Genomic DNA, 26,944 nt, shown 5'->3' on the forward strand with positions numbered 1-26,944 from the left:
AAAGTTATCTCACCATTCACTTTAATAAAAATTACTACAAGCTATTAATATTAAGGAAATTTAGACTTTCATAAACTTAGGCATTTATTTTTTTGCCCCGTAATTTGGAAAATAAAAAGCTTCCTGCATGGCTTCCATCACCATCATCTTTTCCCTCAGCTGCCTGTTGTTTTAGTGACTATGGACATGGGTAGCATTGTGTAATATCTCATTACTCTCAACAGTATGAGGAGACTAAGACTTGGAATTTAATCTAAATCTTGACTAATTTCCACAATGTATGTGCAACTAAATATCCAGCTTGTTTGGTAGGAAAGTCTCTTCACAAGGGCTTTGTCTTTTACCTTTAGAATTTTTTCCTGTTTGTTAAGATGCAAGAATAAGGGAAGTCTAACATCTACAGTTATGCAAGTACACTAAAGCGCCACACACATCACTAGTAAATAATCAGACTGCATACAAGATATATTTGTAAAAGTAATAAAACCCTTTGATGCTTCATATTTATGCTGGCAAATACCTCTCCTGATATAAAAGGCACTTTGAAAACCCAATATGGTTTGGTTCATTAAGTTTGCAAAGTACAAACAATTGTACAAACATACAATTATATTGAAGCATGTCAGCTATTGTGACATTACATACAAAACAAGTTTCCAATTGTTGATAACACTGGTTTTATGGGAATGAGCAGTGGTTTCAGCAGCTTTTCTGAAGACATTGCAGGGTTTCCAGTACCACCATTTTAGTTTCATATTGGAACAAATGTAGTAAGTAAAAAACCGTCAAAAACTTACAAGTTTAGGGGCCACAAAAAGACAAGACCCAAAGTCCATAACATTCATTCTGTATTTACTCCTTAGAAATCAACTCCATCCATAGCCCAAAGACAGAAATCTATTCAGTCAATTCCAGACCAGTTGTGGAGGCAGGCTCTGTCTTGATAAGCATGTTGTTTTATACCATTACAGTACAGAAAACTTTGGTCCAACAGCAGTTTCAGAAACTCACTACATGGCTGCAACATCAATCTGTACATAAAGCTGTCTTACTCCTGCCTGTGGAAAAGAGAAGGAGAGATTAAAAACCACAAAACTCTAACACCAAGACAATTTGAACAATGGTCCCAAACAAGAGTTTGCACCAGTAAGCTGTCCTACAAAAAAACCTCAGTATCTTCATTTTCTATAATGCATTCTGTAATACATTCAAGCACATCATTTACTGAGATACCTGGCATTTTGAAACCTACAGACTTTTAGGGAGTACTATATGAAACACATGGTTGTTCATACAGTCAAGAAATGGACATACGTAGGCATATTAACACCCGTATTGCCCGCTTTCCTTTTCTGATTCATCCTAAATACCTGTCACATTTGATACTGCCCAAATTTTCTCTTGTACAAATGTAACTGCCTGAAAAGTAAGCTGCTTGAAGAGCTATCAGGTTAAAATGGAGTGAAGAGTAAGAGCACAGCATGGGATTTGTGGTTTGAACCAGCTCTACACTGAGATTCTAGCAAGAAACAAGGGCTACAACGAACTGGCACACTAAAATAACTTTTGGTAGAGGTATGCAAATTGCACTGAAGTATTCATATCCTCAAAAATCCTATTAAACTAGGCTTAGGTGGATCTGCTTAGTTTATCAGCATTCAATATAAAACAACGTAAAGAAATCATTAGTCATTTATTTAACCTCAGGGTCAGGCCAGCATTGTGATGGCCGCTGGTTATGCAAGGTGATCTTGAAACACCAGCCTGAACACTGGGAAAGATCAGACTGTCTTCAACCATCCTCAACTTCCTTTCAGACAGCTGGTTTTGCCACTCATCTGGACGATTATATCAAGATTGATAAGGGTCAGTATTACCAAGGAGAAAAATCTACTTTCTCGAACTGTTCCTCCACTCATCTCCATATGCCAGGTAAGAACAACAGACCTTGTTCTCCCAATTCCCCTGCCAGACACACAGCTCTGAAACTGCAAAGCTGCAAACAGTGTAAGAGTGAACGACTCACTTGGAAAACGCAATCCTTTAGAGACTTGAGATGTAAAATTAGTTTCAAATACACATACTAGAATGTTCTGCATTAACTTGATCACCTCACAAAACAACTGCTATTTCCATTAAGTGACATTAAAAAATTAATGCAATTAATGCAAATTAATGGTACAGCAATTCTACTTATGCTAGGCAATATTTTGAAATCATTCCACACAGCTAGAGCAGAGCAGCTTTTCAACAGTTGTATTGATACCAAAACCAGAAACATTTAATTGTTCTTAATATGAATTACAATGTCACATCACGTGACAGGTAGTTTCTAGCTGGACGTGCAATTTTCACTTACTAGAGACATACCTGAGTAAAAATATTGTGAGTCTGGCTTAGAATCCACCTTCCATCAGCATCAGGAGCTACCAGTAATTTCAAAGTCCCTATGTAAACATCAGTACAGAGGGTCCAGAAGTGTGGATCATGTAAACTGTAAACTCCTTGCAACTGCTGCACCTAAAAATAAAAGCAACCTTTTTTTCTGAATTTTGTAACAGAAAAAAAAAAATGAAGGCAATATGACTTTTTACATCTAGTTCATCATCCAATTTGTGCTAATTCACTTAAATTCGTTATTACTGTCGCTGTGATTATAAAGCATTGAGGACAGGTACTATGTATGGGCCAATTTTGTATCTTGCTAATTTACATTCTGCATATATTTTCTTGAAACCATTTCTGAAAACGGTGGTGTCCAAGAAAAAAATCATTTAGTTGAATGCCCTCAAATTTAAACTGTGATTTTTGTACATATGGGAATTCTCCCATTAAAAATTATAGAGATTCTGACTATTAATGGAAATGTATTAATATGCCCAATTCTAAAATCCTTCAAATGATGTATTGTATTAACTTTGTAAAGGTGTTGTACATGTTCAGATCATGACACGGTAAAAGGTAAGTTAGACAGGAATACACCAGGAAAAGTCAAATCCAAAGTAACCTGCATACACACACACGTTCAATGTTACTGTGCATCACTTTCCTAAAGAAGGAACTAGATTTTGAGGGAGACAAACTACTCTGAACTAAACAAAAAACCATCATTCACTATCAGAACAAATGACTGAGAGGAAAAGCTTCAGGGTCCATTTTTTCTGAAACAACTTATCAAGTTTTAAAATACAGAGTCGAAGCTATACGCAGTTTAGGATTTCCGAAAGATAAAAATAAACTGCTATCTCCATTTGTCCAATCTAAGGAACCTTTCACAGGCATTACTGGAAAAAAAAATAAATCACAATATTCTCATATACACTTGAGGTTCATTCAGTCAGTGGTTTGATCATTTGCAAAATGGCCAAAGTGTACGAGCTCACCCTCTGATAGCACTGAGGCAGGGCGTTTTCCAGAGAAGGAGGAGTTCGCTGCATCAAAATTCCAATGGATTCTTTTAAAAGTGGAACAATGCTGCAAAGAAAAAAGGAAGTTAGCTATTTTCTGCAACTTTCAAAAGTTGCAGAACAAAGCAAAATGACATTCCTTAATGTTCCTGATTTTTTCTTTAGTTATTTCACCAGAAACTGAGAGAGCTGTCATAAAAACCTGCTACAGAAAGTAAAAGGACAGACAAAATTGCAGCGGTGTCTGGTTAAAGGCAAGATTACTTCTTCCCAGATTTCCCAGAGACATTTAGCAAATAATCACAAAACAGTGTTAACTTAATGGGGGTAAGTAAAATTTGGGATGAAATTTAAGCATCAAACTTATATGACAAAGTAGCTGATATGTACAGCTTAAAACCAAAACCTATTTCAATTGCAATCGCTTACAGCCAACCATAAAAATATGCAACTGAACTGGTTTTGCTTTGTGTCTGGTTTGAGGCATATTTTTCTTATGAACTAAGATAATAATGGGGAGGTCATAAAACAAAATTAGTATGCACTAGTCCAGCTATAACAAAGTTATTTTGTCAGAAAGACAGCTTAGCATATTCTTGAAGCGAACTAAGTGTAGGGTCTCATCCAACCTCAAGAATTTAACATTTGGAAGCAGTTAAAGGCTCCCTCCTTACTGCATCATCTTGTTTAATCAGCAAACTAAAAAGACACTTAATACCTCTTTTTAAAAAAGAACGAACAAAAAAAAAACAAAACAACAAACCACCAGGATACCAGTAAGCTGATACCCTCAAGCTACCACTACAAATTCACACTGTTCTGCATTCGGTATGTTGACTTTTGTTTAGTAGCAGAGTATCATGCCCGGTTTGGTAGGGCACCCTAAAATTTTCAAGATGATGACAAACATTGATAGCCCAATACCAGAGCTTACTGAGGAATCTAGTTTCAAGAGCATAACAGTCGCCTAATGCTCTACAGCAAAAGCAATGATAAATTTAAGAAGCTATAAGCTCAATTGCAGTGTTCAACACTCATCACAACTGAAATACACAGAGCGATGGGACGAAAAGCAACCAGAAAGAAATTGAGAGATTAACTGGGCGTTGAGTTAAAGGAAACTGGAACAGCCTCATTTAAAACCTCATGCAGCAATGAAGAACTCACCGTACGGCCCAGCTGTATATTCCCAAGCAGCGAACGCGGTGACCTCACCATTCCTTTCTGTTTTTAAACATATGGTGCCACCCCTACATGGAAGCAGTGCCAGCTTACACAGCTTCAACTGCTCAGCCCACCCCTTGGCCAACCCTTAGCCAGGGTGGGAAGGAGTTCGAGGTTGCACAGCTCTTGTGGAATGAGCCACTGGGAAAACAAGCACCCTAAAACGAAGTGTCCTTGTAAACAGACCTATTAGTCCAGCCAGGTTCACTGCCTGATACCTGCCATGTCGCCTCACACAGCTGTGCTGCTACTGAGGAATCATTTCAGAAATAGGAAGAAGCAATTAGGGGCAAGCAGGAGATATTTCAACCTGACCAAGTCAAACACTGACAACTATTGCATTGCCAAATCTGTCTAAAGGAAGCTTAAGCAGAGTGTGACATTTTATGGACAGCGCATTACAGAAATATAGAGGAAAAGGGTCTCTTGTCAGTGGACCCATCTCACTAAACATCCATGTCATGAGCATTACATCAAAGGGAGCTGGAGCTGTCAATCCATTGCTGAATTGTTTCAGTTTCACTCACTAGTTAAAAACGCAACTTTGCTTCTTAATAAAGAGCTTGGAAGAACAACACATTTAAAAAAGTTCCAAATGCAATCTGAACATAAGACTTTTTGAACACAGACTATTCCCATAAATTCAACAATGCCCCTCTAACATTTCCATGCAAAGGCTTCAAACACACATGCTGCAGATTTTTTCCCAGAGGACGGACTAACAGAACGGAGAACGTAGGAACATGCCTTTTTTATTGCAATAGACTGCTACGGGGGAAAAAGCATCCATGAAGTCTGACCCAAACACGTTAGATTTGCTTAAATTTACAGTATTTAATAAAATTGATGCACGTTATCTGATGGTGTGGAAAAGAATTGGCAAGCAGAAGATCTGGAGAGACAACCTGCAGGAACACAGAACTAGCAGGCTGGGGCTGTTAACTTAACCCGCTCCAAAAAAAGAATTTGGTCAGTGAAACTGGTGATTCACTCTGGACACACATTGAAAAGAGGAAGTTAAAAACCCATTAGAGTTCAGTTTTGCTGAAGATGTATTTAAACTTAAGATCTGCTTCATTCTGAAAGCCTTTTACCCTAATAGAACGATCTTCTGAGGTTGCGTCTATGCAATCAGCAGGACGTGCAGCAGCACCAAGCAGTTTGTCTTCGTGCCAGGCAACAGGCAGCAGTTTTAAGCAGTACATTGGAACCAGTAGTTCAGACTCAACCATTACACGAAAAGGTGAATGGTGAAAGACACTCCACGGTATAGGCGGTGCAGTTTAGAAGATTGTCTTCCTGCTGACAAGGTTGCACCTATTCATGCTGCTGCAATGGCTCTACATCAACGCCTCCTGTACAAGTTTGACAATAATGCTGCACAAATTACACTTTTATCCAGACTAAAGGAGAAACCCAAAAGCAGAGCGTTTAATTAAATGTCAACATCTTAAAAACCCAAAGAATACAGGCAAGTCAGGGAGTTGCTTGAGACGGTATGCAAAAGCTGAAACACACACAAGGTCATATCTTCTTTAACTAGGAAGCTACTTCAGCTTCAAATTTGTCTTCTGCAAAGCTGAAAAGGCCAGAAGACAACAGCAATGATGTGATAGCTCTCACAAATGCTGTTGGAGCACGTAAGCCCACGCACAGATCTGTGTCCAAAGGGACACTTTCTCTCGCAAGGCAGTCACTCACTGCACACCAAACTAACATGACAAGCTTTGGAATCCAGTTTTCTGATGTCTTTGACATTCCCTTGTTTCACGCATGCTGCTGAAGTAGAAAGTCTTTGATTAAAAACTGAAGTCCACACAATATGTTCTTTTCTCAAACTCTAACTAAACCCAGAATCACTTAAGCACCAGGAGGCACTAAGAACATTAGTTCCCTCTCATCTTCCCACTAGGAAAGAGGATCGTACCAAGCATGCTGAAGATGTGGTCAGAGATTTTGACTAAGCTTCCCCCCACGGCTATATTTTTTGATTAGTCATTAGTGAAAATGCACATAGCTGTTCTCCAGCAGCTTTTGCACTAGTTCTGTCCCCCTCCCCCCCCCCCTTTTCTAACTACAAACGAACTATCGAGGAAAATAATGTACAATTCTCACCAAGTAGAGAGTTTTTTCTCGCATAAGCAGTCTGTAAGCTGTGCTACTAAAGCAGATGAAACTTGACAATTGTCCCTAATTACCAAGTTTAAATCTAAACTATCCCACTATTATACAACGCAATGGAACTTGAAAGAGACTAACTCAAATAAATCCCCGACAAAAGCCATAACAGTGAAAGTGACTTGTGTGCAAAACGAGTTAACAGCAAGAAAGCACATCACACTTTCACGTACACTGCTACAGAGGAAGCGAGAGAGGTGTTGAAGCAGATAAAACTCCTTGACATCTGATAAATCCACCCTGCCACTACTGCACACTGCTTGACTAACAACAGTGAAGCGTGAAAGCATCAGGATCTCGATCAGCTTACATCCCCTTCAGACAACACTCACAACCATGCCAGTCCCATCCTGTTTATGCCACCGCTTCTGTGAGCATACCTAGCAAGACTGTGGCACTGGCATCAACTTACACAGCGAGACTGAAACCAACTCGGGGCAAAGTACCCTTTACAGTTATTGTAGTCAGATCACAAACAGGAAATTCATTTAGAGCTGTCAGCACTGCGTAAAATAAAGGATTCTTGTGAAAGATTTTTGTGGGAGGTAAGCAAACACTGCTAGGACCCAAGACCAGCTATGGTTATTCAAATGCTGTAGCTGCAAAATCTACAGCTGGATTTTAAAATCGCTTCTTTTCAGCCACCACCCACATCTGCAGTGCCAAGACTGTCAGCCTATTTCGGAACTAACTTTCATAAACCTTGTTTTAATTTGGCAATGGCAATTTTAACCAGTGTGCTCAGGACGAGGATCACAAGCCTGGTATTTATGTCTCCGATCTGAAGCGGTCTCTTCCCATAAAGCCAAGGCTGGCAGGTACTATTACCCTATAAATGAAGGCAGCACGTGCCATTTAGCAATGATGGCTCAAAACAACCCTAACAAAGAGCATGCTCATTTGGGGCAGTTTTGCAACTGAACATTCCTTCTGTACCTTTATTTAAAAGTGAGGATAATCAGCTTAAAACTGCACACAAACCAAAAGCATTTACTAATAATGTTCATATTGTTATGCCCCGAATATTACAGGTATATGCCCCAAACAATCCAGGCATGCCCTCTCCCAAAGCTCTTCCATATTCTATCGTGCTCAAACAACTCTAGACTTAATGAGAAAATGATGTAACCACAGAAACAACTTCACGAAGTAAATTGCCTCGTTTCTTTGACCACTTAATATGCAGTCTACATGCTCTACCCAAACTAGAATCACACTGAGTCTATGGTACTTTTCTAGAAAGATGTGGCTCTAATCTTGGTTTTGGACAAACTACTTGCTTCATACTGGAGTTGTGGCTTTTGTCTGATGAATAATTTCACGTAGTTGATGGAAATACAAAAATTGCTTCAACATTTTATATTACATTTAGAAATCTTAGGCAAGAAAAAGAGCATTTAGTTTTACATATCAAGAGTGTTTTAGAGACTTGGGAAATTGTTTGTCTTTGACATTAAGTTATAGAGAAAACATTCACTAAAAATCTCGAGTGACAACCTGAATAACTCTGAAATATTCAAGCTTTTTTTAAATTAAAAAGTCTTTAAACAAAATACCAGTTAAACAGACTTGTAAAACAAACATTTCTTACTTATGATTAATAACTAAACGGACACTTCCATGAGACAGAACACAAAGTAATAAAAGTAATAAAAGAGATTAATCGGATGTTGGCAGTAGTATCAAGGAACACTTAAAGGCTACAAAATACCTTCACCCCCCAGCTTCATAGAATTTGCCATTGATTTATGATGCAAAGATTTTTAAAGACTACAGGATATAGCCCTCCTGTTCAGGGAGCACAGGACTCTGCTTGTCAAGACTCGACAGACAGCTAAAATAGAGAAAAAGCAAACTTTCTACAGTAAGTAAAATCATAATGAAATTTGAAAGGGAAAATTATCTGACTTTATGCCTTTGCCTCTCCAGATCAGAATAGCAGAATGCAGGCTGTTCTTCTGCCTGCAAAAAAAAAAAATGATTCTAAAGCAAGGGAAGTAATAAATATTAACAGTATTTCTAAGGAATCCTACTGAAGATGGGTTTTTACTGGAACACAGAAGGCCATAGTCCACTAAAGCAAAGTGCTGACCTCATGTCTGTTACAGTCTTGAAAGAGCTCCCAAAGTTCTGCTTCTGCTAAGCTTTAGAGAACTGTATTTGTTGGTGAAAGCAACCTCAGGACCATCTCACATCGGATTTTTACTCTGCAGCCAGAATGTTCCACACTAACTCACAAGGAGTCAGGCAGAGAGTTAAGCCACCTGAGAGCAGCCTCAGTGAAGGATCACAGGAGCAACACAGCACAACAGTAGTTGGCAATTTGTGCTAATTAGAGATGTTGTCTACAGGAAGGCTCAAGCATTTGAATTAAAAGCACTGCTTGACTTCTCTGAAGAGCTGTCGATCAACTTTTCATGCATCTGCACAAGACAAAATAGGTTACAAGATAGAGGCTGTCCAGCTTTATATTGTAGAGAGGATCTCGTTAGTCATCCCACAGGTACTTCTGTGACTTTTTTTTTGTTGTTTTGGCAAGCTTTGCCATCATTCAGAAAACAGAATGGTAATGCTAACTCACTGAGAGGTGCCCAACATTAAAGAAAGCAACCGATCAACAAATTGCTTGTATACAGATGAAGTTTGTTCAATCTTAGATTAAGATCAACATTTGCTCTCTGCACTTACATGCATTTGCTTTGACATTTTACTGGCCTTTTGGGCACTGCAGTTTCATGGAAGGAAATAAGGACTTGTGTTCTGCTTTTATTCCCACTTCGAATACACAGGTATCACAGAAAAGAGTGTAAAACAAACAAACAAACAAAACACAAACAAGCAGCCCCCACGGTCAGAATGAGGTCTCCCTGGAAGCAATTTCAGAAAACAAAAATTATTTTTTTTTTTTGTAAAATTTGAGACAGAGTTCAGCGAGATACATCTGATGATGGAAAAACACCTGTGCTTTAGGCAAATCAATCCTAAATGCTTGGCATTTGAAAACAAACAACAAAAGGTCAGCACAAGTGCTCAGAGATAGAATTTTGTCTCCTTTCTAATACCACAGACTTCAGTTAGACAGTAAAATTAGTCGCAGTTAACTTTCAGGTTATTGATACCCATCAAAGATTAGGCAGGGGAGATATAATTAGCCTAACAACCACAAAACAGAAAAAACCCTGTCAACACACACCAAAAAAGGCACTTCTGGAAAGAAGTCTCCCTCCCATATAACAAGCTGACAGCCAAGAACAAAAGCATTTCCATACAGATTTTGACATTCCAGCTGCTTTCTTTTAAAGCTTCAGATGACTAAAAGGCATAGGAGAGGATCCAAGCTCAGGATTCTGCTTGCCCTAGGAGTTGGACTCAAGGATCCTTATGGGTCCCTTCCAGCTCGGGGTATTCTGTGACTCTGTCGGTTAACGTTAACAGCAGTAAGGAGAGCGCTGCCTAGCCTGGTGCATCAGCCAGTAAATAATAAAAGTAATGTAGAACCAGGGGCCTACATAGCTGACTAAAATGGAAACGGATGGTTTCACGTATGTGGATTCATGCAAGACAGCGTTGGAAGATCAACAATTAAATCTAACTAGTAGTGTATTTTTAACCAATCAGCTAACATACTCTTGTAAGAAGACCCAGTACCCAACAGCTTTTATGCAACCCTACTTGAAATCAGCAAAACTCTGTAGTCCCAGCTAGGGGAAAATCCTCAGACAGCATCAGAACTTTTGAACAATTACTTTATCTGACTAGCTTTTGTATCCCTGACTCAAAACTACACTTGTTTTACTACAGCCACAAAGAAAAGAATCCAATTTCCTAAACACCCATGTATAGGTCCACTTGTTGGTGCATGCATGTACTCCCATTCCACTCCATCTTATGGAAGGTGGTTTAATTAGAAAGAGGGAGATTTTATAGATGAGTGGGCTATTTTTTTTCCAAAAAACAAACAAACAAAAAAACCACAACCCACACACACAAATATTCTTTTTACTCTGGGCCCCTACTGTTACAACAAAAGATCTCCTTATGATAAAATTTGAAAAACAGTTTGAGTTATCTGTAAAAGAACACATTACACACATGGCATAGTGGAGAATGTGGTAGAACAAACAATGGTGTTATGATCAGGAGCATAAATGAGAATTATTAAATACCACAAGACTATCAAAATATTGACTTGAAACTGTCAGTCATTTTGATCATTTTCTTCAAGTGTTTCAAATTCATTAGTAATTAGGTCTGTTGGGCTGCTTAAAAAACAAAACCTGCAATTAATCTTTGCTCCACTGCTGTGCCAGGATGTGTCAGTCAAAGAAACACAGATTTACTTCTGCTGACTATGATGCAAACAACTGCACTCAGACTTATTAAAGTAATCCTAGAGATCATTTACAGTGTTTTGGGCCAACAAAATAATGATACAGACCACGTTAAACATTAGGTCTGATATGGGGTCAAAGGACGCATCAAGTAGTGGAATTCTCCAGCCATTCCAGCATCGAACAGAGACCTCCATAGGGCCATCCTAGCTATGCTACAAGACCTATGAATAACTTTATTTTACAAACTTCTATTACAGAAGCTACAGTCTTCTTCCAAACTCTGTATGAGCAGAACAAAAAAGCAATCATTCACGTGGTATTTTTGGATCAACGCTCTGCATATGCTTTACTGTACACAAAGGCAGACCCTTAAAATACAAAAGGTACGGAAATCAGTGTTCTACTTAACTGTTAACTATCAACAGCTTCTTTCCCCACGGCAGCCTACACACTTTCTTTCCAATTTTTGGAGATCTCAGTCACAGAATTGGCTTGCTAATAATTTGACCTTTACAAAATTACAGGATGTTTAAGTAAACCTTTTGAGTTTATATTCAAGTGGTAATTTCACAGTGACTGCTAGTACATGGATTTTTGTGTGCATTTAGTACCTGAAGCATGTTGGCCTGCTCTGATAAATAGGGAGATTCACATCAATAATTCTGCAAATGCTGCCATGCATGTAGCATAAACATGCCATATATGGTGTAAATGTAACTATGCAGTTAATCAGGTGACATTCTGCCCAATGCCACCATTGAAACAGGTGCCAGAAATGCCTCACAAACAGCATCACTGAACAAAATGTTTGCTTGTCCTATCAAATCCAAATAGATTCACATTTACAATGATCTTGGTAAGCAACAACAGGGAAAGCACAAAACTACTTGAAGCATTTCCACTAAATCTTAGAAGGAATAAGGATGTATCAGAATATAAATGCACAGGAAAAGACAACTCTCTCGAGGGAAAAAAAAAAAAAAAAGTAGTCTTGATTCATCAGGGACAAGGGCATGTCCCGTGCCAGCAGGCTCAACTCAGCTGCACTGAAGCCATTCTGCTCCATTTACTGGAGTACATCGGTTTACATAACAGTGTACTAAATACAGAGAGGAAGAGTTCTATGGTTTGAACCTGAAAGACATTTTTGTAGTATTTTTGTAATATTACACCAACAGGTGTAAAATATGCAGACTTAAAAATATGCAGACTTAAAAATATGCAGACTTAAAAGCAAAAGCAGTAGCTGAAGAAAAAGAAAAATGAGGTAACATTTCAAAATACACCAGGACAGTTGCACAGAACAGAGGTAACATATCAATCTTGGAATAAAAGCAAGCATTGTAGAACATTAGCATAACAGATAATCCTTTTCTTCTGAGCTGTAATTGTTCAACTGTAACTAGCATTGAAAGTACAAGCAAGCAATTGATATCAGTACTTACCTTACGCCTATAAGCAATGCTATCAGCATTGAACAAATAGGATCTGCTATCATTAGACCATAGTTTTGCATCAATATAGCAGATATTATTACACCAATACTCCCAAGCGTGTCTGCAACAATGTGTAGAAATACCCCTGTAAGAGATTAATTTGTATCAATACAACTTGGTACTCTCAGAGCTAATGAAAGTATTTCAAAGACTCTGAAGAAGAGTTTCAAGAACTAGATAGCATGATTTGTACTTGTTGAATTCTTCATTTTTTGTCAAATACACAGAAAGCTTTCACAGAGTTTCAACATATCCTTAAAATATAAAGCACTTGAAGAAATTGTATTATTTTTTGCACTTAGCATAAAAGGGTGTGTCACAGCATGGCTATCAACTTAAGCAGTGATCAACAGATAAAGCTAAATTTCTTCATTCAATACCCACCTGAATTATTCTAAAGAAACTCATGTTCCCTTTACACTTACCATAGTTAGTACTGTATAAGATGATAAAGAATGTTAACAACACATCTGTAAAGCTTTGAAAGATGCTTCACTGGCAATACCTTGGAGAAGTTATTTGGCAAAGAGATTTAAGACAAATGACTCTGATAATTATATACTGCAGACATGAATAACTTCACTCTTATTTTGTGGCACATTGAGTTGAAAAACAAGTAATTGAGCACTTTGCAGCTAGCCACAACTTAGCCTTTGGAGCTCTCTGCTGGCAATAACAAGAACAGACACTCAGAAACAGCTTTCTGAACACAAATGTTGGGACTCCAATAATACTCCCCTCCAGCCCCAAAATAGCCCACAACTATAAATCAGCATTCTAGCGATTTTCCTACATTTTCATTTGTATTGGGTTTGGCTGGCATAGATTTAAACCTCTTCAGAGCAGGCCATATGGCACCAGGTATTAGGTTTGTTAGGAACTCACCAGTATTTTTGCTACCACTGAACAATGCTTGCACAAGCAGCCTCAGGGCCTTCTCTGTTACGCCCTCTGTCCCAAAAGCATGTAGGCTGGGGACAGACATGAGGCTGGGAGGGGACACAGCATGGACAACTGTCCCAAACTACCAAAGGGATATTCCATTTATTATAATAATTATTATTTAATATTTATGTTTATTCTATAACATCATGCTCAGTAACAACACTGAGTCTTTCCAAAGTAGCTGTTGCTCAGGGTCTGGCTGGGAGGTAGTAAGGGATTGCCTTTGCACCCACTCCTCCCAATTCCCCTTTAACTTTTTAAACTGCCTGTATCTCATCCCAAACGTAGTTCCTGTTTATACTCTTCTGACTCTTTCTCCTGTCCCACTGCAGGATGGGGACAAGTGAGCATCAGGTGGTTGCTTATTTGGCCAACCCAGCACAATACTGAGAAGTTAAATATACGTATCGATAAATAATTTTATTTTTTTTTCCAACTGTGATTCAGTTAAAATGTGCCTTCCATTTGGAAGTCAGTCTTTTCATATCTGTTGTTGAAGTACTGAATATACATAAACACAATGGTGGAAGATATAAACATTGGAAGAGGTTGAAAATGTTCCCTTTTAAGGACTACGAACAAGCCAGAAAAATCACCCAATAAAAGAACACAGTATGTACATCTGGCTATGTCAGAGAATTACTTCTTACATGGTACAATTCTTTCACTCTAACTTTTGAATGCTTAAAAAAAAAAATCAAAGCTCAGAACTGACATCATCAGTAGTTTATATGCACTAATGCTCAGGAGATTATGGACTCCAATTCCCCTTCAAGTGATTATAGCTTGAATGACCATCTTGTTTAAACCAAGTGTAATAGCTTGATGAAGTGACGTTTTTATTTCTGAAGGGTTACTGAGCTTATTTATCCATCTGCATTTTTCAAATACAGCCTATCTTAATAATGGCACTCTTTCCACTTTCCAAGGCATACATTTCAATTCAGCATCTTAGGTTTCTGCTTTTAACCACTCTTTCCTAGTTTTTTCTTCTTTGATTTTTCAACATCATAACAGAAGTTGAATCCCAGTTTTGGGCTCTCCATTTTAAACTGTGTTGACAAAGCATTACGTCTATACTTCAGTGAATGTCTCAATGCCCAGTCACGCACACAGTAAGGCACTGGTCTGTTCACATGTGAAATAGGACTTCACAGAACAGCTCCCCTAAGAAAGAGGTAGCTTTTACCCAGAGGCACGCTCTGAAATAGATGAGCAATGGACACTCACAGGCAGACCACAATAAACTAATAAATCACTATATTTCTTCTCATACCTTGTAAGATCTGCTTGCTGGAACCAGTCATCCCTTCAAGAGAATGGTCATCTGTGAAGACAATGTTAATATTGGCATATTAACCTACACAACGACTCCCTCCAGTTGTATATTTAGTTATGGTCTTCCTTTCTGAAGTTTCTTACTCAGAGAAACTGCTCACTATGACTAGATTTTGCTCTAGCAATGCAATAATCAAGTCTTAAAACATATTTTTAAAGAAAGCACCGCTTTGCACAATGATCTTTTATATAGAATATACACATACCAAAAATATATAAATAAAAAGACCAACATATATTTATTTAACAAAAAAGTAAGAAACAAAATCTTCCTAATACTTAGCAAAAGAAGCCTTCTCAAGAATACAAGCCATACATACAAGCAAAAAGAGTACTATCAATAAATATGCTAACAAGGAATATTTCCATCAAGAAAGCATTTACATGTTATATAAAACAAGACAGATAAGACAGAGAAAGTAAAATTAAGAATTAAGTCAAAAAAAATCCTCTCATTCAAGTAGATTAAGGCCTCTGTGGAACAAGTCAGAAAAAATCTCCTAAGAAAAAAAACTGTCATAGGATAGCAAATGACTTCTAGTGAGGATATATAATAGTTTATGCAAGAATCAAATTGTTCTACTGAAGAAAGGTGGGGAGAATGTGGAGAGAGCAAGGACCACACGAGAGGGAAGTTAACAAAGCATCTTAATGTTGTCTGTTAATTTTCATCAAAAATTGAAATAAAGCACTTAATATTATTATTATTAAATTATTATATTGCTATTGCATACATACTCATATTTTGCTTGCACATAAAATTAAGGTGAATATTCAAAATATAAAGGTAAATTAAAACTTATAAAAACTAACACTGCATAGAGCACAAATAAAACAGCACTTAGCAAAACAAACCACAAAACAGGCACTGGCGTAGCTTCATTAAATATGAGGTGTGCTATTTCCTTGTTTGCTTACAACAACAAGCTGCCAGCATCTCTCTTCTGTTCAGAAAAATCAATAATGCCACATTTAAATATCCAAGTCAAGACATGGTCTATGACTTTAAGCACTTACCATGACAATAGTCCTGACCATGAGAGTGTCCATGGCTATGGCTGTGGTCATGACTGTGTCCATGTTTATGTTCGTGGCTGTGACCGTGACCTCTGTGACTGTGTCCATGGCTGAGACCACCATTAAACAGAGAATGGCTGTGTTCATGCCCTAGAAACAAATTAGTATAAATTTAAATGCCAAATAGAAGTATGCTTACATTTGTCTCTAAGCTACTTAAAACATATTCATCTTTTAGGTCACTTCAATGTGTGGCTTTAAATAAATTAGAATGAAATTAACACAAGCTGTTTATATCTAAACCTGTGCTGTGTAGCCATGTGAAATACATATCCGATTTGAAAAGTCAAGTATTTTTATACATTCCTACTTCTGAAACAAGTCGTGTTATTTTTAACACAACTCAGTACGTGCACAAAACTAGATACAAGCACATTAAAAACAGCTAAAGATTGGAAACTGGCTATTATTCACACATTAAAAATTAAAACTTAAATTGCTGCTTAAAGTCCATAGACTATTTTATACTATCAGTTTATATGTTAAGCTGAAATAGCTACAATTATTATTATTATTGGTGGAAAAAAAAAATGTTTACCGTATACAGTTAGGGAAATTCTGCATTTAAAGTTCAAAAGACTTTAAATTGAGAAGTACTTGAATCTTCATCCTATAACTAAAATTTGTTTCAGACATTTTGCTCATAAAGACCCTGCCTAACTACAGCCTAATTTTGTCCAGAAGATACTCTGCATCTCTCTTCCCATAAGGTGCAGTAGAATTCATGTTCCAGAATGCAGATCCTGGAGTTCCAGAGTTAATGGGTGGGAACTATGTGAGAATACATGAGTTACAGTAGTAACTAGGGCTGGCGTTAAAATATGGACGTCAACACTGCAACAAGTCCCGTATATCCCGTATACATTTCAGGATTGCCACTAAAAAGACCTAAAAATGTAATCCCAGGGCTGTCACTGAAGGATAATAGGGTTCTGGAACACAGGGTTCTAAGGAAGTAAACAGCACTGAAAATTACAGATGTCCTACCAGAACCGTGGGAATGCCCATGACCTCCATGCTGAAAAACAAATATTCCTATAAGGTTTACAATGAATCCCAGTATAGAAACCGGAAGAAGTCTCTCATGATGCACATCAGGGGGCTCCAGTGCCCTCTAGGAAAAATCAAAAACAAGAAAGAAAAAAACAAAAAGCAATGATGATGTTTTTACAGTCTTGTCACATTATTAAGGTAGCACAAAAGTGCTTAGACACAGGAGCACTCCCATACAAACAAGTATACAGAAAGACATAATTAAGAATTACTCAGGACTTCCAATTTCTGAGATGGTGCACAGACTAATTCTTATTGTCTGAAGTTGAAGTTTTATAAATAAAGTTGTGCTGAGAATATTTTAATATACTTTCAATCTAGCTAGCATTGACTGTACGATTTCATTCTCCTGTGGGATTCAGCTCTAGAACATGCAAAAGCATTTTAACATTACACGGATTGCCCGAATAACATAAACAATTTCCAGGAGTCTAAAAAGCTTTTTCCTTCTCCTTTGGAGAGTGGGGATAAGGGGAATGAAACAACAGATGAGAACAAATTGTGGTTTTGTTTGTTTTTAAACTTTAAAATCTATATTCAAAAAGCTTTAGAAAAAAACAAACAAACAAACAAAAAAACCAACACATAGGACTGTCCTGGTTTCAGTTAGGACAGAGTTAATTTTCTTCCTAGTAGCTGGTAGAATGCTATGTTTTGGCTTAGGATTAGAAGAGTGCTGATAACACCCCGATGTTTTAATTGTTGCAGAGCAGTGCTTACACCAAGCCAAGGACATCTCAGCTTCTTGCTCTGTCCTGCCAGCAGGCAGGCTGGGGGTGCAGCAAGAGCTGGGAGGGGACAGACCCAGGACAGGTGATCCAAACTAGCCACAGGGGTATTCCATCCCATATGGGGTCATGCTGAACAATATATAGGGGTGGCTAGCCGGGGGAGGGGGCCGGACTGCTTGGGGTTAGGCTGGGCATCAGTCAGCGGGTGGTGAGCAATTGCATTGTGCATCACTTGTTTGTACATATTAGTAGTAGTAGTACTATTATCATCATTGTTGTTATTATTATTATTATTGTTATTTTCCCATCTTATTAAACTGTCTTTATCTCAACTCACGGGCTTCACTTTCCCGTTTCTGCCTCCCATCCCAGAGAGGGAGGGGGGAGGATGAGCGAACGGCTGCGTGGTGGTGTTTAGCTGCCGGCCAGGTTAAACCATGACAAGGACTAACACAATTTGAATCTGGATCTAAGTGCTGAAGGATGTAAACTGCTACTGAAAGGAGAGAAAAATGTTCAACATCCATCCACAGGGATGAAAGGTACAGGCAACAGAAAAACAATGAAACTTTCAGCAGATGAAAAATTTTGAAGTGACAGGGAGAAAAGGGGTCATCATCACAAAAAAAAAAAAAAAGAGGAGTACTTGCATGGGAGCTAAGACCAGCAGGAAGGCAATAATGTTTCAACATCACCACTGGAAGGGTAAAGAGTATTATTCAATTTTTCTAGTAAGCTTTGCTGCTGCTTCTAGATTTGGACTCAACTTTTCCCAATATTTTAGGAAAATTCAGCCCTGTTTGTACTGCTTTTGAAGTATTTACAGGATCATTTATGTAGAGGAAATGTTCCTGACAACTTTTCACAATTCTCTATTAATTCAAAAAAAAAAAAAAAAAAAAGGAATTTATTCTGAACTAGAAATAAATAAATATTTATTTATCTCATTAATATATAGTTATATCTCATTAATAAGTAAAACTTCATGCAAGCTGATCAGAATCAGTTATCAACTTTACTTTTATTAATACCACACTTTAGTGCAGACAACTTTGATATCTAAAATTTTAATCTCAAAATTATCAGCTGAATCATTTTATTAAAAAAAATCCAGAAGTGTCCTTATAAGAACTCAAACTATCACCACTTGGCATTTGTATCAGACGTGAAGATTTGGAAAACAATGCTCTTTCTTTGATGAGTTATCCAAACTTCTTCACAGAATGTGTATCCATTTCTTATGATTAACTTCTCTACTCTGTATGACAATCTTTGGCCTTTCATTCTTGTCTTCATCTGGCCTTTAACAATGAAAAATACGGATCTGTCTAGATATACTATGCACTGGTTGAAAAAGGACAGCGTCAAGATGACAGCACCTTTACACACCATCAAAACACTATTTAAGAAGCTCGTACTGCTACACTGGGTTTATGTCACAAAACAGCAATTTCAGATGGCCCAAAACACTGTTCAGCTCCCACATCTTTAAGGGGTGATTTCAGTAATTTTATCCCCATTAAATACACTCTACACATAGAAATTTGTATCAAATAGAAATGTGAAAATTGATAGAGTAGTTTGCATCATTACATACCTCAACACCTTCAGAAAATATAAAGAATGCTGTGAAGATGAGGAATAAACCGTTTACAAAGCCAGCAAGTACTTCTGCTCGGACGTATCTGCAAGAAACAACAAAGAACAGCAGTTATGACTACCTCCATTTAACTGTTGAAAATGAAAAGTGAAACTTAGAAACTGGAGTACAAATTTCTAGTTCTCAAACAATTGAATTACACAGGGAATTTCCAAATGAGGACAGAGTATAAAAGCTACAGATTATTATATGAAATTCATTATTTTCTATGTTGACAGAAATTTCACCATTACAACAAACTTTTACTCAACTTCCACAGGTGTTTTAAAACACAGCAACTCTGAGATCACTTGGAACGTAACAGTAATAAAACAATGAAGCGATAAGTGGAGCAAGTGAAAGCAAAGCAGGTACAGAGAATTGAGCAAGACAGTAACTCACAACAACCCCAACCCTTAGCCCACCAGTCTAACTTAAGTATTCTACTTAGGTCCACAGCCCCAACTGCAAAATCAGCCAGAGCTTGCCTCTGCAGCCATTACCTGACCTGGATGAAAGAAAGCTTTTGATACTTCCCATTTAAGATAATCTGTACTGGAAGTTATGATATAAACGTATATCTGGAAACCATGATTACAACTTTTACTTAAACGTTTACTTAAGAATGTTGATATAAAGTTTTGTTTAATAACAAATTAGTCATACATTGATTTGTTTCCCCTTTAACAGGGGGGTTTAGTAAACGTCTTAACTAAAACAATTATTTCAGCTACTAAATTTCTCCAATGAAGAAAGAGCCAGGTTACATTAACATATAATTCCAGTGTAGGAAACACCAGACTTAATGTATGGTGGCTGTACTCTAATAAAATGAACATAAGCTGTTTAAATACAGGGCAGTAATTAAGACAGAACCTGCCTTCGTTGCAGTTAGTTCATGGCAAAATCAATTCTTCCTAAGCTGATTTCTAGGTATACCAGAATTTCCACCTTAATTAAAGAGTGTTTTGAGTCCCAAACCACACGGTCCATGCTTAGGCAAGACAGCTGAAGCTAAATGCTGACATTCAGGTCAGTAATGCTACGGGGAATGCAGCAACCTGTGTTACAGCTCATTTGCTGTTAATTAATTAGCATCACAGATGAACAATATTATATCACCAGTATTGTTTTACAGGGCACAGTGGAACCAAGTTCCCTTGACACAGAACCACTGCAGCAACTATATCCACGAAGGGCAGTGTGGGCTGACATTCCTCAGCCTAGAGGACAGCACAGCTGTTCCTGGCAGCTGTTAAGGGCAGCCACAGCCCTGGCAGAAACCTGCTGAATGCTGCTGGTTCTGCAAGGCAGAGTTTATAATTTCAGTTTATAATCTCCAGGATCCCCTGTAATGTACCTCACTGCACCATGCAGGCAAACCCATGCTGTAGGTCATGATACACCGGTGCTGTACACGTGGCAAAGCACGGAAGCTTTTTGCTGCCTAACCTGTTTGCACTACTATTGTTGCAGAGCTCTTAGAAGTGAAACGTGCTCGCCAGAAGCAACACCTCTACATTTTTTCCTGTTTTAGGAAGGTGTCCATATTAAAGGTTTAAATAACTCACCCTAAAAAGCACGTTTTCAATATAACTTTTTCTTGTTCTGCAAAAAGAGGTTTTGTGTATACAGTGAAAAATTCCCACCTAGGTATTTACTGAAGTACATTACAGTAACAGCTTGAAGTCTCTTACCCATATGAGAAAGCATCATTTGACCTCCACTTCGAAATAACGGAAGCTGCTAATCCAGCCAATAGAGCAGTGCAGTCAAAAAACATATGAAAAGAATCTGATATTAAACCTAAACTGGAAAAGAACAGAAAAAACAAGTTATGCTGGGTATGAGAAAAAGAGAACATTCAGTCTTTTGACTAGCAGAATACTCAGGCAGCCTCAGGCACGGCTCTGCTAGCACAAGGCAGAAACCCCCACCAGACGGCCATCGAAAGTCTGCTGCCAGAGCTGCTTCTGTCAGCCTCGTGAAGGTGCTTTGCAGGACTGCTTAGAGAAAAATCCTCCTAGCATCTGATGTCAGGGTGAGCGGTGTGGGAGGGTGTTCTGCTGACACAAACCAAAGCCCCTGCAGTAGACACACTCACAAATAACAAATATTTTGGAATTCTGTTTATCAATACCAAGTAATGACAGCCATGGTGGACAAGCCAGGTTCATCCATTTTCTCTGACAGAATTCCCCCACAAGGCACACAGCATTACTGTAACATAAAGAAAACTTTAAGTCTACCAAAGAACTCAACTTCTACTTTTTACCACCTCAAATTAGAAAATAGTTAAGAAAAAATCAATTTATGTTGCCTGCTTTCTAAAGATCTTGATCTATTTCACCCAGTCACAAAGCATTTTTCAACTCTTCCAGCAAATATTTATGATCTGTATGAAACTATTATAGAGTTTTGGATCACCTAGTATATATATACACACAACACACAAGACTTATTTTCTTGATGCAAGTTCCCTTTGTCACAGCTCTACTGGTTGTACTTCCTGACAAAACTTTCATAACCAGAAAGATGCTGTTAATCAGAACTGTTGCCATGGATACACCCACGGACTTCAGATATTCAGACCACAATAAAGATTTCAAAAGAAATCAACACAATGTCTCAGCAAAGCCTCAACCTAAACAACAGAAGTTTTGAATTAGAAGAAAATTTTCAAATAAATGCAGCTCATTAATGCTATTAATGATACAAATCCTTACAGCTGCCAGAAATACATGCCTTCAGTGCATGGACAGTTCTCAGAATAGAAATTCACTTACATAGTGTGACCAAATATTTTTATATATATATTATATTAATATAGCTATAGATATATTAATATATTAATATTAATATAATAATTATATTAATGTTATTAATAATTAATATTAATATTATTATAATTATTATATAATATATTAATATTAATGTAATATTAATATATAGATATATTAATATATCTATATATATAGATATAGATATATTAATATCAGGGACAAAACAGAAAACAGTCTGTTTTTCAAGTTGCATTAAAGATCTGGTATATCCTGGAGAGCTTGGTCTAATAGCTGATACAGAATATAGAAAAGTTTACCAAGAATTTAACTAGCATTAAATAAGTGCCAATTTCAAAATGCTCCATAGGATGAAGAGTTTCTGAGAATGATTATTTCCATTCATTTTGCTCTTGTAACAAGTCTGTTGATTCTCCAGTTAGCTTTTCAGGGTAGCTATGACATTTAGGTGCTTAGTACCTTCTCTAGGTAAAATCTTAATTTCTGAACATTGATGTGTTATCTTTTCAATTCTTTAGCTTTAATCCCCATCCACAGAAAAAGTTTAAGTCCATTTCTCTTTCAAGAAGGAAAACTAAAAAGAAAACACCACCATGACTGAGCTATTTTGACTAAAAGATTCACTTCACCTCCCAAATTCAGCCGGTCAATGGGTAACAACAGGCAATTAGCTGCTAAGGATCATCCCTAGTATGGACCAGAACCACCATAAGGTGCTTCTGCTACAAGCCAAGAAGTCTGACAGAAGATGTATCCACACTGACACGAAGGATAGGCCACCAGCACAGCACATGGCTGAAATGTGCTATTTCAGCAAGTGTACAGAAGAAGGTAAGGTTCCTCCTCAGTGACCATATAAGCAAATTTGGTAGCAAAGTGCACACATACAAGCTGTATTTAGATACTGGCCCCATATAAGTTTATAAAAGTAGTTTTTTACACATAGTCAAAAAAATGGGTTTAAAGATTTTGCTGTTGAGTATATATTATATGCAGTGTATGTGTAAGTTAACAGGAACTTTTCTGGTGAAGACCACCATTAACACCATTTACAAAAGCAATATTCCCAAATGCATTTTCCAATGTGATACTTTGGAAGAGTTTTCACACACACAGATAATTTTAATGTCTACAGCCAAAAAAAAACAAAAAAAAAAAAAAAAAAGATTCAGCCATGATAAACATTTGTAAAATTGAGCAATGTATGCCTGTGACAAAATAATTTAGGCCTGTAAAGACTGAGATCTTCTATTTATAATTTTAGTTCACAGTCTTGGAATTTTTGACAATAGTGAAGTCTACTTCAGCACAGCAGTTTTCCCCTCTGGCATCTTATTTCAGAGCTAATGCTTTATCAGATACAAAGTGCTAAGAATTTTCCTTTGATGTTCATTCACACTGCAGCAACTTGACACTTCCTACAATTAGGGCAGGCTGAAAAACAGAGTTCCAGTACACATTCTACAGATCATATTCTCTTTTGCCTGAAATAAAAGAACTGCAACAAGTATTTTCCTTAAGTTCTTTTGACTGCTACATACCTGCTTCATGTTTACATCCATTTATGTAACACTATCAATGAGATCTGAGTTACTCCTACCTACTAAGCAACAGTAATCGTCATGGAAAGTTTGTTTTCCATTTTTTAAACTTTAAAGAATGACACTACCAAAGCATATTTTTAACTTATGAATGTATTTGTACCTAGCAACCACAAGCTGGTTATTGATGGTTCCCTCCAAGTATGAAATTAATTTACTGAGTTTGCTACAGGTGTCTGCTTCTTCATTTTGCAAAGTTTAATAATAGCAATCATTTGCTCTTTTTGCTGGTGATCACCATACCTAACTGGAAGCAGTTAGACTGGAATGTGTCTGCACTGAAATCAAAGCAAACAACTACCTGTTCCAGCTGCGCTTTCAGGTAAATGCATTCAAGTTAACTTCAGTTCAAAAGTGATACAATGGTGTTAAAATAATGATGAGCCACAGCTTGTAAACCTTACCCATCCTTATATCCTTCCCTTATCAGCTGCAAGGTTTTGACCAGAAGATAAACATTTTGTTCTAGAAGCTGAAGGAAGCAGAGGCTGAAAGACCACTTGTTAAATGGTTTAGTTTAATGGCCAGTGCAGAGTTAAAATTTTGTGTGACTAACTCAGAAGTTTAGCATGCTGCTTTACCCTACAAAGGTCAAAGCAACTTATGAATTAAGTCAGTAGTTGTATCACTGTATGTTGTATATAAACAGGATTTGAAACTGCAAACAACAGTTGTCAAACTGGACTGAATTACCGATCATGAACAGGCTGTGCAAGTAGGCCTCAGTTTGCAGTGATTACGAAATGGCTTTTTTGTACAGTCCCTCAGGAAAGAGAAACGTCTAAGGACTAACTGCTACTGAAACAAAGACAAAACCACATCAGCTCTATAGCCAGAAACCATACAGCAGAAGATCATGGCAATGCACTCAAACCTGCAAGAAGACCACAGGTGCAACACCAGCACAGCTGAGCCGCTTTCAGGACTGAAACTAACATCTCCGAGTGCACAGAGCCACGTGTATTTATCACCATGGGTCAGGACAGACTGTGTCTGCGACACATTTCACTACACGGCATAGACACGCTCAGTATTCGAGGTACAGCAATAAATGAGTCAGCTGCACAAAAGACAGGAAACTTGGTAAGAGTTATTTTAGTAATCTAGCAATCTGATTGCATCTGAGATTTCTTTTAACGACCTGTGAATTAAAGAGACAAAAAAGTGGGTGTGAAGTGAAGGTAAACAAGTGATCCAGTTAAGCAGTAGTAACACGGGGATGTATGCAAAACTTCCACTAGCAGCAGAACATGATCTAGCAGAATCCCTGTAGTCACTAGACTACATCCTACTGTAGAGGACACTTCCACAGTTGATTTAGTAGCACAAATGCATGTGCAGTAAATATTTTAAAACAGTAGCAGACTTCACTTCAACTAACTTTAAGTTCTCATCTAGGAAAATCCGTTCTGTTGTCTGTCCTTCAAGAACATCAACATTCCAGACTATTTGTAAGAGGCTCATATAACTTAGATCCTGGTCTTGTGATTTAAGAAACAACTCAGCAACTCGGTAAACAAAACCTAAGAAGAATATAAGAAATAATCAAGAAGAAAAATGAAGACTGAAGTATTTTAGAACTTAACAACAATTTTGGGGGCTGAAATCATAGATTTTATTTCAAAATATGAAAAGCCCAGTCCTGGCAACCTACTTACATTTGAATGGATAAAGGCGTATTTTTCAGAATCACGATCAAACAGAAAATCCATTGCCTATGGAAGCCAAGGGAAGAATCATCTGAACAATCACAGCAGTTTTTTGCAGTCTTACCGTCTCTGTCTCATTGACGTCGTTAAGGACACTAGTGAGAACAGAATTCAAGATCACCTTCACCATGCTTCCAACAGCATCATGCACCCAAGACAGGTGCACTGGAATAAAGAGCTGCTCCAAGATGATACTGAAACCCCCTAGGTCTACACCTGAACCATTTAGAAAAAAAATCTTCCCATCTCCTGAACTATTCAGAAAAATACTCTTACTCAGACTACGCATACAATAGTCCACACACAATTTGCAGAAGTGAACCAACAAAGTCAAACTTAAGTACATCTGAGACAGTCTGCAGAGTGCCAAGAGAGTCTGTGCTCCAGACAGCGCTGGGTTCTCACTAGCATTACAGTAGCTGTTACTGTAAACAGTGTTAAGGACCTGATTGAACAATTTGAGAGAATTAGACAAGTATGGTAAGTAGTAGGATGCAACTGTTTCCAAACAGACATTGCTCATTAGGACTCTTAATCAAGTGTCTGAGTAATCTGTGCCCATACTACAGCTTTTGATAAGGATCTCTGGTTCCACTCACAAGGACAAATTGCTGGGCTTAAGACATTCCCATGGCAGTCAACTGACGTGCGTATGGACTTGTAAATGTCACCATAGAGTAACACCTCTGTTGAGAACAAAGCACGTGATGAAGATGCCACGTTACCTGTTCTCTACCTGTAACGCCGCACGGCAGTTCCTTCACATGCCCCAATTATGTTTTAATACAAGTTTTTTTCAGCAGCAGTTTAACCCGGTCCCTCCATCTTTTACACCTCTGCGGATGCACATGTCACTTTTCTATACCTGCAGGCTTTCGTTCTCGTTTCTCAGAGCCGGGACAGTCGGCGCGGTGCCGGTTATGCCACCCAGCACTTACACGCTGCCATCCCCAGACGAAGGATCCCTCTGGCAAGCGGTCAGAGCCGCTGACAGGCGCCTGCGGAGCCGCCGCATCCCGCCGGGGGCCCTGGCGGAGCGGAGCCGAGCCCAGGCCCGGCCCGGCCGGCAGCAGACGTGGCAGCCCCCCCCCCCCCCCCCCCCCCAGGGCGGTACCTGTTGCTCCAGATGCCGTAGAGCAGCTCCACGAAGGCGAAGGAGAGGTTGAGGCAGAGGAAGAAGAAGAGGTTGCGGGAGGTCCTGTCGGCCAGGATGGACCTGCGCGGGGACACGCGGCGCGTCACGGCGGGGGCCTCGGCCACAGCCCCGGCCTCGCCCCCCCCCCCCTCCAACCCTCCCGGCCCTCACCTGAACCAGCCCGACGCCTTCCGCAGCAGGTTGAGGCGCGGCGGCTTGTACTCGTCGTCCTTGATGGAGAGGGGCAGCATGGTGCGGGGCGGCGCGGGGCGGGCA

The 26,944-nt window shown here is 38.4% G+C and overlaps 1 protein-coding gene across 1 annotated transcript; it reads right to left on the bottom strand.

Moving 5' to 3' along the window:
- Positions 1-72: 72 nt before the first annotated feature.
- On the bottom strand, positions 73-26,919 carry SLC30A7 (solute carrier family 30 member 7). Its single transcript, XM_032192139.1, has 11 exons — positions 26,840-26,919; positions 26,648-26,749; positions 21,120-21,233; positions 19,381-19,468; positions 16,987-17,113; positions 15,940-16,089; positions 14,861-14,911; positions 12,589-12,724; positions 3,384-3,474; positions 2,371-2,520; positions 73-1,058 (listed from the first exon to the last, which is right to left on the bottom strand). The coding sequence occupies exons 1-11, from the start codon at positions 26,917-26,919 to the stop codon at positions 1,011-1,013; spliced, it is 1,137 nt and encodes a 378-aa protein (XP_032048030.1). The 3' UTR covers positions 73-1,010.
- Between the last annotated feature and the right edge of the window lie 25 nt (positions 26,920-26,944).

The sequence above is a fragment of the Aythya fuligula genome, chromosome 8, assembly GCF_009819795.1.
Source record: "Aythya fuligula isolate bAytFul2 chromosome 8, bAytFul2.pri, whole genome shotgun sequence".
Taxonomy (NCBI): domain Eukaryota; kingdom Metazoa; phylum Chordata; class Aves; order Anseriformes; family Anatidae; genus Aythya; species Aythya fuligula.

Excerpts from the sequence above, each read along its gene's own strand:
- SLC30A7 (XM_032192139.1), bottom strand. The coding sequence starts at position 26,919 with ATGCTGCCCCTCTCCATCAAGGACGACGAGTACAAGCCGCCGCGCCTC. Across the intron at positions 17,114-19,380 it reads TATTTTCTGAAGGTGTTGAG|AGGGCACTGGAGCCCCCTGA; the intron begins GTATGTAATGAT and ends GATTTTTCCTAG. Across the intron at positions 2,521-3,383 it reads TGCCTCAGTGCTATCAGAGG|GTGCAGCAGTTGCAAGGAGT; the intron begins GTGAGCTCGTAC and ends TTTTATTTTTAG.